This window comes from Amblyomma mixtum, chromosome 5, assembly GCF_055824585.1.
Source record: "Amblyomma mixtum isolate Tamu chromosome 5, ASM5582458v1, whole genome shotgun sequence".
Taxonomy (NCBI): Eukaryota; Metazoa; Arthropoda; class Arachnida; order Ixodida; family Ixodidae; genus Amblyomma; species Amblyomma mixtum.
In genome coordinates this window covers 8,781,634-8,795,478 of record NC_143016.1, presented here as the reverse complement: position 1 = coordinate 8,795,478, position 13,845 = coordinate 8,781,634, and the positions used below count along the sequence as shown (strand labels likewise).

At 47.5% G+C, this 13,845-nt stretch overlaps 1 protein-coding gene across 2 annotated transcripts; it reads right to left on the bottom strand.

Annotated features, from left to right (window-relative positions):
- Nucleotides 1–149: 149 nt before the first annotated feature.
- LOC149341271 (uncharacterized) lies at nucleotides 150–13,745 on the bottom strand. Of its 2 annotated transcripts, none has more exons than XM_089543288.1 (8): nucleotides 6,890–13,745; nucleotides 5,504–5,552; nucleotides 5,336–5,440; nucleotides 4,713–4,819; nucleotides 2,473–2,535; nucleotides 2,314–2,388; nucleotides 583–636; nucleotides 150–461 (listed from the first exon to the last, which is right to left on the bottom strand). In XM_089543288.1, exons 3-8 carry the CDS (start codon nucleotides 5,433–5,435, stop codon nucleotides 363–365), a joined length of 498 nt encoding a protein of 165 aa, XP_089399414.1. In that variant the 5' UTR covers nucleotides 5,436–5,440; nucleotides 5,504–5,552; nucleotides 6,890–13,745; the 3' UTR covers nucleotides 150–362. The 2 variants fall into 2 exon arrangements, with proteins under 2 accessions (XP_089399414.1, XP_089399413.1); XM_089543287.1 differs by lacking the exon at nucleotides 5,504–5,552 and having other exon boundaries at nucleotides 6,890–6,966; nucleotides 9,752–13,745.
- Nucleotides 13,746–13,845: the final 100 nt, after the last annotated feature.

Below are 13,845 nucleotides of genomic sequence, written 5' to 3'. Positions count from 1 at the left end.
TTGTACTCAATGGCGAAAATAAACTTTACTTATATTTTTGAAAACTGTCCGCTGTCGATTCAGTCGTGTATGTTTTGCAGTAATGCAGAAACTGCTTGATGTCCATCTGCAATAACGCCCGGCGCATGTCACAATAAAGAGGAATGGTGTTTTTGCTTTGTAAAGTTTTTATTTCGATGTGAATATTCAATATATAAGGAGTTTACATGTCCCTGAACAGCAGATGTTTTTTTTCTATGCCCCAGTAAGCTGGTAAGCGACGTTAAATTATTTGCTGCTTCGTCGTAACTATGGCGTCATCTTTTCTTCTTGCCCCATGGAGTCTTCTTATTGCAGCTGTCTGTAGTTCGGAGCACCTTTTGTCAGCCCTTCCCATTCATGAATATCACTGAGCGCACGTAGCGCACCATTGCCAGCGATATTTTAACGTCACTCCCGAGGAAGTCTCCTTTGATGCAGCGCTGTAACAAAAAAAAGTTCGACATGCCGTGTTTTTAGATGAACCCACGAGCAATATACATACGGACGGGGCAAGAAGAAAACATGGTCTACTGGTCCTTAATTTTTCAAACATCCGCTTACCGCTGTTGAGTTCATTATTTCCTCCAGACTTCCTGAAAACATGTCCAGAAGTTCCTAAAAAGCAAGAGACAACGGAATGTTCCCATACATAACTGCTCGCAACATTACATCGGGAGCATCGACCAGACTGCAGCGTTCCAACAGCCTGCACTGCACCCTAGAGCTTCAACGCACTTTCATAAACGCGCGGATTTGCGCAGCCGCAGTTCGTCCCAGCAGGCGGTCGCGTAGACGCGCACCTGCAAGCGCGTAAAGCGCAGCCTAACTTTCTTACCCAGTGCCTGGCATTATTTCATTAAGCATAATATGGTATTAGCTCCCATTTTTTGCAAATTCAGGCGAACATTGGCCGCAAAATGCGGCGAACCTGAGGCTAGATATGAAGCCGAAACTGAACTCGAACATGAAGGCGAATTGCAGGCCGAACATGAGGCAGAACTTCTCTGTCTGAGTGGTATCTAGCACGAAAAAAAAAACGGTATTTCAACCACATCCGGCGCAAACAGAGAAATTTCGTTTCCCGATGCCTTAGACAACGCACAGGACCATCGTGCGGAGTGTTCGAGTTTGTTGTCTCTCGTGCTGCTGCTGCAATATTTTGTGTTCGCCATCGTTCATCCGATAGTTTTGCGCTTCGAATTGCCAGCGCAAGCAGCAAAAAGAACCGGACTCCTCAAGCATCGAAAAGGAAGTCATGTGTGCTGCAAAAACGGTTCGTTGAGTATTTAGAAGCGGGTGAAAGCGGTGGCCCGTCCAGCTTAAAAAGGACCGGGCCAATACCAGAACGGGGCTACCATCTAAGGCGCCCTATAAAGTGCTAGGCTTTCCCTTCATGCTTCTTCCTACCGTCGATGACGCGATACCCCACGAATGTTTCAAAAAGTACGGCCTACTTGTGGGAATGAAAGGGTGTGGGAGTGGGTGACACTAAATCTAGCTAGGATTCTGTGGCAAAGTATAAAGGCACCATAAATTAGCTCCTCCTGTCATTCTTGAGAGAGGTCCAGTACAGTTAGCTGGTGAGCGCGTGATCTTGAATGTAATTTTTGAACCTTGAATGCAATTTGGCGTTTACGGTGTCTGATAGTACAGAATTTGGGACGTCTGGTTGCTTCGGTTCGCGGTTTGTTTATTTTTCACTGACCAGTATCAATGCCAGTACCAGTACCAGAACAGTATCCGTGTCTGCGAAGCGGTCAGCGACCCCACGCAGGCCACTGAAGGGACCCGTCATATCTTTAAGGCTGAGCTTAAGTGTCCCCTCAAGTTTTTGTATCTTTTACCAAAATACCTCAGGATCGCCAAAAGAGAGATGATTTGGATTCGTTAGGAAGACGTGCTGCGAAACGCACAGGCTATCGGAAAACATGATGGGCAGCTTGAACATGAGCTGCTTATACAGAAGCAGCAGACTGCTGAAAGCAACCGTTGTATCGGCACGCCCTCGGAGCACATGACACAGAGAGGAGTCTGTTCAAATTTTAACTTCGTCGTTTATTGTGGTTGTTTTCCGGATTATTCTGCCTTCTGGACTTCGCGTCAATGCCCTCGTGATTAAATACGCGATTGTGAAGGCATCGACTTAGCGGATGCGCAGAACTGCAGCCAGCGCCTGTGTGCGCCGATAAATGAATTGTTGAAAGTTAGCGCTTGTCCTGGCCGTTTCTACACTTCCGTCTTAGTGCCTCTGAACTATTTATTTTACCAAAACATCAAAACATTGGCACTCACCGGATAGCTCTTTGCAATGAACTGGAAGCCGCTTACGAAGCAATGCGCCATCGCATCTACAAACTTCTTTCTGTTCTGAAAGCAGCAGTAGCGAGTACACGAGTGTAATTTTAATTCCTTCACACACGATGTTCTAGCGGAAAAGCACTTCCCACTCACCTTACGCAGACTGTCGTGATAAGCGTTGCACAGTTGAAGCATTAAACAGGTCTCCGAAAACCCCTGCACAGACACACGTTTCCAAGTCAAAGAACTCAGAGGGCGCTTACCGCTGGGAAAAGCGAGACTCAGCGGCCCCTGTTGTGGTAATACCCTCTCTCCTCCTCCCACGGTTATCGCTCTCCCGGTTCTTCCAGTAGGAACCGACCTTGAGCATTTCTCCGCTCTCTCCATACCGTCCTCCTTCCACAGTAACCACCCTTCGGATGGTTCCCACGGTACCACCTTCCGGTTAAGCACTCCGCTTCGTCGACGGTAACCGTCCTCCTTCGACGACAAGCACCCTCCTCTGGGTGGTTCCTGTGGAAAGCCCTCTCCGGTTGGACACTCGTAAGTTCTTGCCACACCCTCCTCCTTCAACGGATACCATCCGAAGGATGGTTCCCTTGGTAACCGCCACGTTATTGCGCATCCCTCGCACTCGCCATCCCTCCTCCTTCCACAGTGGCCCTACTGCTCCTTCAACGGTAACCACCTTCTGAAAAGATTCCGATGGTATCCACTCTCCTGTTATGTGGCGACACTTGAACTTCATTTTGTAAAACTTATTACTATCATCTTTATATCTGGGAAGGGGGGGGGGGGGGCTTATAAAAGCTCCGTTTTCGGTGGAAGTTGTCTCTTTGTCGCTGTAATGTATTAATACCGGCCGACTACAGGTTGTCCACAGTAGCCCTTTAAGAAAATGAGGCGTACCTCGCTGCCTAAACGCGCTTGTCTCGGTGTCTATTCTTGCTGTATGGCCTCGGACAACAGAGACAAAGGCACCTCAATGTAGTCGTTGGAGTCGCGGCGTCAAAGAAACTGACTTCAACGCAGCTGAGCAGCAAAAGCCGCGACTAATCTTCGTAAGGATCAAAAATCTTGTTGCAGGGCACAAGACAACTCCACCAGTCGCGAAGGGCAAAGCACTTACGTGATGCCTGCCGGCTTTTAAATGGCTTTGATGTGCGCCGACAATCTGGGAGAGACCATATAACAACCTACGTCAGCCGCGTCCCCTCGCCACCGGAGCACAGTTATTTCATGACTGGGCGAGAGTGTTTAGCTATCTTGTCTGGGCCGTTGGCAAATTTCGGCCATATTTTTACCGCGGAAGCTTTTCAGTCGTAACAGACTGCCATGTTGCTGGGCGTTTACGAGCACAATTGCAATGTCGACAAATCCAGTGGCTTAGACATTGATGCACACTGCCGTTCTCGATAACCCGTGGGCCCGTCTGACAATTCTGGTAGCGACGACGACGCCAGGGTGAAGCGCTCCATCACCGATCGCGGTCTTAACTCCGCCCCGTCCGACCTTTCGGTGCACCTGTTTGCTTTGCGTGTTTACACTTTTCACGCAGAAACGTCGACCTTGATGTTCCCGAACTGCTCTTCGTCGTGCCCAAGCATTGTCGCTCACTGTTGTCCTTGAGAGAATCTGGGCGTTCTTGCATCGCCCGTACTTATGCCCATGCACGTCGCCGCTACTTCTGGCTTCGCCGCACCACTATGTGCGTCGCTACGTTGGCGTTCGCAGCCAGTTCCCACAGGAGAAGTCCAACCGTTATCACCGAAGGCCTTCTCTAGCTTGTCAGTATCCCCCAAGAACCTTTCTACTTCGTCGGATTAGGCCTACTGGGTGCCTTACATAAGACTATACTACCCCTTATGCTGTCACCAGGACGATACACGTCAGTGGCGCTAGTTACTCCTGCCACCTTACATTACATCAGAGCGGTCCACGCCAACTACTTACGGACCGCGACCACGGCTTGTCGATGACATCCTCCGTTCCTGCTGCCCCAAACGTAACCTGGCCAATGCCTATCAAACCAAAACAAATGGCTTTAACTATTACATATATGTTGTTCATGTACAAGTACATCCAATATGAAACATAGCAAAGTTTGAGCAGTTAAATGTTGCTTCATAATTATGTGTGGCAAGCCCTCTTCTTCCTGTTTTCTCGCTAGTTTTCCTCTTGGTGTAGAATAATGCAGAAGTCGTTTTAAACTTTAGTGGAGAAACGACCAAAAAAAAACGCCCTTTTTGCAAGTTGTTCAGTTTCATACTCGAGGGACCTGTACATTCTGAACATGGGAGAAAGAGAGTAAGCTGTCCTCTAGCGCACTCCCTTTTGTAAAAGGGTGATCGCCTCGAAAGGAGTCGCGCCAGCAGTGTTCGTGCGCTGCTCACCCTCGAGAGTGCCTCCGTGTCGATGGCGTACTTGATGAGCAGGCTGCGGCCGCACTTCGCCAGAAGAGAGGCGCCTATCGAAGCAGCCTTCGCCGTGGTCACCACACCTGCGTCCCCCCGCGGCATTACTGCGCTTCGGCATTACTGCTGGCGCTAGTCGGAGCACTAGACGTATAGCGACTCGAAAGGAAGTGACAGCTTCCTGGCTATGCAACTTCCTTCTTTAAGAGCATAATGTGTGTGCAGGCGTTGATGAGGGAAATAAAACAAAATGAGTGCATTTATCTGACAAGTTCACGCTCATACCATCTGACGTGATGAGCCAAATTAAGTCATTCTTGTGTATCAATAACAAATGTATATATCGAGGGACTGAAATTTACATCTGTTTTGTATGAAATTATCGAGACAAAAAGTGTCAGTCGATAAAAATGCTAATCCTAGATCCATTCTTTGCGTACGTCAGGAAATAACAGCTGAAGGATATTAAACTGCAAAATGCCTGTTAGTGAAACAAAAATTAGTTTGTTTGCGAATAGTATTAATCCTCTCTTTTTACTCTTGGTATCACCATCATCAACTTACTTGGCATCATCACCAACAACGGCGCGCCTTGAACTTACCAGGCTTCTGGCCGCATTCGTCAAACTTCGCGCCCTCTAGAAGCGTCAACATGCAGACGTACGTGACGGCGCAAAAAAAGATCCGCGATACGTGCTCCATGGCTCCTGAAAAAAAGAAAAAAAAAGGCTCCTGATGCTTTCGGGTGAGGTTCACCAGCGGCTACATACCTTTTCACTGTTCACAACTTGATTGGTTGCGCGTGCGTGTTGGACTGTGCTGCGCATGCGCAGTAGGTGCATGTATGAAATCTGCCAATCAGAACGCTGCTGGCACAGCACAATGGAAATATGGCTGCGCTCAAAACGGCAAATGCGAAAAGGTCTATAAACCGCTTACAGGGAGCAGTTCGCTTTGTGCACGACAGGTGGTGCCTCTGAGACTGCCGCCATCTTTGGTCCCTGAGCCATGATCCGCTGCAAGGGTGGGCTACTGATGCTCCGCAGTTTGTGTCACATGTCACGTGCGTTTTGCACTCCGTTAAACCTCGGCAAAAGTCATGTGGCCTTTCAGAGAGTCAACTATTTCATGGGATTCTCAACAACGCCGTTGTGAAAGCAAACAACTATGGATATCCGTTGGACGTCTGAACCAGACCAGAGCGTCTTGTGCCTATACTGGACGTCCGCCGGACGTACAAACACAATCCGGTTTTGCATATCCTTATCCCTATATACGGATTCTAGTTCACTGTAATACGGACGTGCGGAGAGTGTGCATGTGGACGTAAGTGGACGGAAAGACGGCCGACGGACGTCCTCAACGGAGCGTCTGTCAGACGCGACAAATATTTTGGACTGTTACCGGCTCAGAAGCTTCCACGCGAAGACAAGCAACTGATAATGGCGCCTACGCGTGCATTTTACTGTAAGTTCACCAAAAATCCGTTTGGCTTTGCATGTAGTTTGTGGCTGACCTTGATTCATGAAGAACATCAGCCCCGAAAGAGTGGTCGTATCTGCATCGATGTTAGTCATAACATATAGCATGCTTATGATAATCATCAGCATGAATAACTATAACAGCTACCGCTGAAATCTACAGCATCAAGTGATGATTGCCTCTGATTTTTTTATCATTGCTTATGCCAACCCTAATAGCAATGCACAGTGAAGTCGGGGACAATGCTCCTGCGGCCGGATCGACTGAAAATTCGACGGGGCTGCTTACGCAGGGGTACGTTCTTGGCTCAGACTGTCGTTCTCGTGAGTGTTTCTATATTCTGTCAGGACAGCACGTCTACAAGTCTCTAAGTGAAAAAAAAATGACGGAGATAAGCCTTACGAGCCGTCCTAATTCAGCTCTGGCAGTCGGAATGAGCTGCTAATCTTCAAAGCAATAATACACTGAAAGTGTGCCGCACCACTTTCGAACTGTTGAAAAACATTCTTATTGTGGCCAATAATAATGAAAACCAAGCGTATAAGGCAGGTCACAGTCTGCATCCCTTTACCAGGGTCGGCGACACAATTTGCACGGGAGACGCTGCTGTGGCTCAGTGGTTATGCCGCTCGGTTATGACCGAACGCAGCTGCTGACGGCACCTGAAGCCCTACCTGCTTCAGTTCAGCTTCCACGGTGTGGTTTCCGTCAGTGGCATCTTCTCTTTTTATTCCTCTCTCTTCTTCTTCACCTTAAAAAATAATTACAAACAGCAAAAAAGATTACTCTCAATGCAAGTATGCACCCATACTGACCACGTTCAAAAGCAGCACGAAACAACAAGACTTGGACGCATGACGAGCGCAGACTGTCAACTGAAGGTTCCCAATAGAAACCGGAAACCAAGAAAACGCTCATGTCTGCGCCCGCACTTCCGATACGAGAACCGTCAACAACAACAAAACAAACACCAGTGAACCATTTCAAGAGGTTAGTCCATATGCTTGAAAGTTCTTTCCTTCCTCCATGTGTTTCAATATAGGCCATTACTGCCTCTAAGATGTTCATGGAGATGACACTGGCGCAAATGTGAATGTTCCCGGCAATTAAAAGATGCTTTCATGATTTCTCTGATACTCTGTTGCTTGTGTTGGAACACTACCTTGGAATTGTTTACCAGAGGAGCGCAATTCGCAGAAAAATTGGGGCATGATGTATTGTTTAGTGAGCTGTTATGTTCACACACTCTTGCGTTAAGGCCTCTCCTTCCATCAGAGAAACAAAGATGGCCGATCTTCGGGTGCAGCAAATGACGCCTTGAAGCGGTACGCTGTTGTATGCTTTGTTACAGTCCATGCTACTCGTCTGGGGAATTACGCGCGCGCGCAGGTGTGAGCGCATTCGTGCTTCCATTATAAACCTTCAGTCTGCAGTCAGCGCTCGTCCCGTGTCTTCTTAGCTTCTTCATGCTGCGACATGCTTAACACTTTCTTCCTACCTGAAAGATAACCGAATAGCAATAAAAAAAAATGGACGACGTTTAACCTGTTCTTAAGAGTGCAATGAGACAGCATTAGAGACTCCTTCCGCGCAAGTACAGATCACTTCATAGATTCATAGATCGCGGTGTCCTCTCACCACTACTACTGGCGCCGTGCTACAGCGGTTAAACGATGCCCCACTGCCCCGGAAGTTGGCTGTTCCAAACAAATTCACCGGCGGAGTTTGTGAGAACCAGGTTGCTCTTCCCGATCTCCCGTAAGGCTCATTTTCGCACTGTTAGTTATTCGGGAAGCTCTCGACCAATGAGCTGGTGCGCATGGCAACGATGAGCAGGCGGCAATTAATTTAATTGAATTTATTTAGATTAATTTCATTTTCCCACCTGCTTTTTCGTGAACGAGACCTCTAGTGCGGTCGCATTAAAATTATCACAAGCTGCCGATGACCGGAGCGGAGGAGAGAAGAAAAAAAAAGTGCTATAGTAGTAAACAATCTAAAAAAACAGCAGTTGTTAACACTAGGCCCCGGTCCGCGGCGTCATGTATTAGTTCGCTGCCCAACCACAGCAGTACACGAAATCAGTTTTTTAACGCGTGACTTTATTAAACAAGCCAGGTAGCAGAATTCTAGAGCTTATCTTTTTTTTCTTCTTGTGATTAACTGCTTTTTTAAAGGGCCACTGCCCAGGGTCCGGACATTCTTGAAAAACAAGCCCACTGCATAGATGAGGCATCGAAGATAACCTCTGCAAAATATTAGAGCCACGCGCGCCCCGAAAAGCTGCGAAAATTCAAATCAAAGCCCGCTCGTTCTTTCCGTCAACAAAAATGTCCCCGCCCCACTATTCTGAACCCCGTTGACGTCATGGGAGGTACTTTCGCTAAAGGCATTCCATTGGTGCATCGTTCTGACTGACGGGAGAAGGTTTGGCGTAGCCTTGGCGTCGCGTCGTCTGCACAACGCTTTCCGCAGCGCCTTCTGTCTTGGCACAAGCCTACAAACCCGCATGAAGGAACAACAACCACCACAAAAAAAAAAAAAAAACTGTAGTGTAGTGTAGCGGCTGCTACACTACACATTACACAGTTTAGCAACGAGTTTCATTGGCCTGAAAACCCGCACAACGGGGAAGCCCAGAGTTGTTAGGGTATAACACTACCCGGTAAAATGCCTTCGATCATTCACGTGCGGCATTAGAGAGTATTAATCGTAGCGTAAATGTTGTTCGTAAGTGCAGACGCTTCGTACATAAAGCATTGTCAACTGCGCTTTCGTAACTGTGATGTCAAAGGCTGCTGAACCGATATATAGCTAGCGTCCCACATGTATAGGACACGGCTTTTGCGTGCAGTTAAGCCTGAAAGTTTATTGTTTAAAAGCTTGCGCGCACTAGCGCAGATTCAAGAGCCTCTAAACTCTTTCTGTGCAAGGGTTGCGTTCCGTGGGCTCAGAAAGACCCTCCACTGATCTTTGGGTGCCATTTTTCAGGTTCGACCCCATCGACTACATTGTGATTCAAGAGAAGCAAAATTTTTGCGCACCAATTGTCATAAAAAAAAACGCCGCGCCTGATAAGAAATCTGATCTTAAAATCGATGCCAAATGTTTGAATCTCTACCATACACGCAATAGCTAGCGCATTAGCCTAGTATCCTACATTGTAGGACGGCTCAAAAGTCGCTGAGAAAAATATCTCCGCCAATAAATGTGTAATTCTGAAGTGAAATGAACATTCTATATAAAATATTGAATTTAATTAATTTATTTATTTTTCATAATTTTGAAGTTTCGGCATATACGGCTGAATGTGGGTCAAGTACCCGCAATTCATAATTTCATGACTCAAAATAAAACCGAGTAGCAAAGCTGCCATACGCAAAAAAAAAAAAAAAAGAGGGATGTGAAGCGAGCTCCGTCGCAACACTCATAAATTAAATGCATCTCAGGCGCGTCGTGCTAACACACCAAATGTAACGTTAGCTTATCTGTCAGTCTAACGTTTTTCTCGCTAACAAGGCCTCAAAAGTACTTACTTCCTTTCGGGGAGCTGGCCACGAGTATACAGCGCTATTCGCAGTGCGAGGTCCAAGAAGCGCTCCACAAAGGATGCACTGGTGCAGAGACAATTAACGGAAGAGCTCATTGCGTACATCCCTGGCAGACAGGCGCTGTTTGCACAGCTACCGCGCTGAGCGCGACAACCCATACCTTACAGTGGCCACAGCTAGCTCGCCATCCCATAACACCGAGCCCCAGAGAAAGAAATACGAGGACGCAACATTTTCCCTAGTGCTGCTTACTGGCGGCGTGATTTATTTAGTTGCTCAGGCGCCGCGCGGACTGAGGAACGCAGCGAGGTGCGCTCTGCGCCAAATATCTTCCTTCGTCAGCCATCGAAACTATAGCGTTTGCCCAGTCGTGCGAGTCTTGGAAAAACAGTTCCACCTTATTTGGATCAAATTTATGAAGTTTAAAGCCAGCCTGAGAGCAGATATTAAAAATAAATAAATAAAAGTATGCAGGAGAGGTGGAAGAATCCAATATGCATTGCAAACATCAAGCCTCCAAGTTACATAAGTGTAGCAACGCATAAAGGAGAAGTGTATAGCCTAAGCCTACACTTTGTGGCTGAACTGTGAGCCCGAGAAATTTTCTTCAGGGCTCCCATACATGGCCTGTACGCTTTTGGCGTGAAGCCTAGGTGTCCCAACTATAGCAGAATGTGCACAAAAAAAAAAAAAATTGGAGGCGACACTGAAGCTAAGGGTATGATACGATAGCGTTAATGGGTTAATGCCCATATGTGCGGAACTGGTAATTCTCAACTTTTTGCATTCGTAGATCCCTGGGGGGTCCTCATACCCCTCCTGGCGGAGTGGTGCAGCGGTTAAGCGATGCGCCACTGCCCTGCGATGGCAGGTTCAGCCATCGGCGGGGCTTGGGCGACCCAGTTTGCCCTCCCCGAGCAAACTCTTCCGTCCAGTCATTAATTTAGTTGCCATCTGCCACGGCGGTCGGTTTGCTCGCAGTCTGGCGGGCAGGTTGTGGTGACGTCACAAGCTCACTTACCTAGCTGGCAGCCGGGCCACCAGCTTTTCTCAGCACACCGACGCCGGGGTTGCCGCTTAACGGCAACGTATATTCACGCTGCCGCGGTAATATGAGAAGATTGTCCGAGCCCCATGTGCACGGTGCCTTCTCCAATGTGTAGTGGCAGGCGTCCGGACCGATGGACTGCGGGGCGCGCCGGCTCCGCGCGTAGGATGCATGTTTACGTGTTCGCTTCTGTCGTTGTAGTGCTTCATCATAACGTACGAGGGTGTGTGCCGTGCATCACTACTCGCATTTTCCCTCTACCAGACAGTACCGCGGTTATCTTGCGCGCAGTTAGTCGTTAACGTGAGATCTCCGAGTTTTTTTCGGTTCGTTTGGATGTAAGTGCGGCGAGGCAGTGCGCGTCTGTCTCGTTGTTTGTGCCCACCATGATGATGTTGATGATTAGCGCTTGTGTCCTGACTTCACCTTTTCTGCGTCTCGTTTTTCAATGATGATATTCTGCTGGCTCAGGATTCTAAACGCTGGCACCGCAGCGGCGACGCTGCTCCACCGAGCCGCTGGTGCGGCGGCGCTGCTCAGGGAAGTACTGGAATATTATTGCAAACAGCAAGGATTTTTCCCACGGAGTAGTCGGCCAGGTAGCGTACGGAGTGGAAACCGGCACTTCTAAGCAGATTTCTGCGCTGGCGTGTCGTTTGTTGCCGTCTTTTACGTGCGCTATCATCTATGATAATTTTAGGCACTGGAATAATTATAGGCACTGGAAAGGGTTTACCGAGTGTCTTTCTGCTTTTGCTATCTACCTTAATCATAGGAAAATATGTGCGATTTTAATACATTCATTCACACTTAGCCAAACGCCTACGCAACGCTATCACACGCGGCGAGAGCTACCGAATAAAATGAACGCGACTTCGGGCCTAAGAATTCGCGAAAGCTGGATTCGCTGCTAATATCTATTCAAGCTTTGATAATTTGAGCAAAAGTACGTTTTTATGCACCAGGTTACATAAACCATGACAAGTTTTGTTTTTGTTGGCGCTGGGACTCAGCTAAGCTCACAGCGGTAATTTGTTGATAAACTGGCGCACCAAGCATGCGACAAGAAAGCCCTGTTTGTGGGTGGTACTTTATCGCCGAAGGATTAAGAGTGCATGGGAATTGGAACTGCATGCTAGCCGCACACCTAATACTTGATATTGAACAAAAAGTTTTTTTTTTTTTTTTTTTTTGCAGTGGAGCACCAAGACGGTAGGGTGAAACTGCTGCAAACGCCGCGACCCCGTTAACGGGCCCCGCCACATCGCTGTGATCGTCTTTGCTTCCATCCCAATGTTGAGAGAGGTGTCTAGCTCTGGCTAGTCTGGCTGGGTCGTTATGTGCGACCTCACCTGCACGGCAGGTCGATCTTGTCAGAGACTTCCCAGGGGGTGGACAGATTGAGCTTCTGCCAGGCTTAGATGTTGAGGGAGAGCGTTTTTAGTTATGGTCACCGAAATCAGGCCGCTCTCCAGACCTGGTTATGCAATTCCATCGACACAAGGATACACACACGCCTGCAGTATGTGAATCAAACGCAATTTCAAAACTGCTTCATAACTGTCAATGCATCATTACCACATAAACTCAAGGCTAAGATTATGTGGCAGAAATAAACTACTTGTAGTTTGCACTACCATCTGCACACCATTCTGTAACTTTACTATCACAACCACCAGTGCAGTTCGATAGAAAATAATTCCACTTGCAAAAATTTTTCTGCTTTGCTACAGTGCCTAAGCCCATTTGCTTATAGCCCCAGATTCTGCTGCTCTCTTAACCATGCACCACTCAAAGGCCTTTACAAAAATTTGTCCTCCTCCCCTCAACTTTGGTATATAAACATGGTGACCGCACTTCGATGGTGGCAAAACGCAATGAGCAGGAAATTCCGGAGCCCTTCACCAGGCATTTTTTCCCTCACGGCGCTGACGTCTCGTATGGCCTACACTGAAATGTCGCTTCACAGACCACACTACATTACAGCACCCACCGGAATAACAGCTTACCACTACAACAGTGAAGACTACCAAATGTCAAATTGACTAGGCAATAGGCAAACAGCACACGCGACTGAGGGAAAAAAATTCCCCACTTGTTGGAACCTCGCCACTCTGGCTGCTGGAGCAGCTACGACAGCAGAAATCTCGTTTCGCTTCTGCTTGGTCCACGATCTCCCTAATGACGGCACCACTGAGTGTCTAACAAATATTAATTACAACAAAGGTCAATTCTAGTGCTCGCGTAACATGCCACATCAGATGCAACTCCGCAGAAGGTGGCAATGACACTCATTCTGTGCGCTTTTACTCTGCAGGTTTTCCCGCGGACCAACCGAACTGAAGGTTAACAAAGCACTAGCTTTGTGTGCTCCAAGAAGACTAACATTTTGATATGTTGCTACGGTATCCATCTAACCTCACATGTGTCTTGCGCCACTGCAAATAGGAGCAAGTTTCCAGGAGCACCATGCTGGAAGGAACAGAGCAAGTTCTACTCTCCAAACATTAGCTTTATTTGGCGTACCAAAAAGTCTCCCCTGAACTCTTGAGTGTTGGGCAGAAAAATAGAGAACACACCTTTTCACTCTCCCAGCCCGAAAAAGTTCCAATAGCACTCAATGACTCTGCAAATAGGGGCTTTCTTATGCACAGCGACAGAAAGTTAGCAAAGCACATGATATATATGTACGGTGTAATAAGCACAATACTGAACTACGGCACGGTAGAACACCAGTTGCTAAAAAGGAACGCATGTCCAAATCCATGCTAGGCCTCTCCGTCAAGAACATTTGCTCCCCGCTTTATAAATATGTTGCCTACTATTATACAAGGCAAATTTGCGGAGCAACGAGACAGTTAGTGGAAGGTGTACGGTATGTACAGAGAACAACACTCTTCAAGCAGGGAACTGTCGCCCAGCTAGGCTACTATACAAAACTCACCCAGTAGGAGCACGGTTGCACACCAATTGTGAACATTAATTTAAAGAGCAGATTTCAGGTATTGAGAATGAGGACGCCTTTTACAAA

Excerpts from the sequence above, each read along its gene's own strand:
- LOC149341271 (XM_089543288.1), bottom strand. The coding sequence starts at position 5,435 with ATGGAGCACGTATCGCGGATCTTTTTTTGCGCCGTCACGTACGTCTGC. Across the intron at positions 2,536-4,712 it reads ACACGGAGGCACTCTCGAGG|GGGTTTTCGGAGACCTGTTT; the intron begins GTGAGCAGCGCA and ends GTGTCTGTGCAG. Across the intron at positions 2,389-2,472 it reads ATCACGACAGTCTGCGTAAG|AACAGAAAGAAGTTTGTAGA; the intron begins GTGAGTGGGAAG and ends TGCTGCTTTCAG.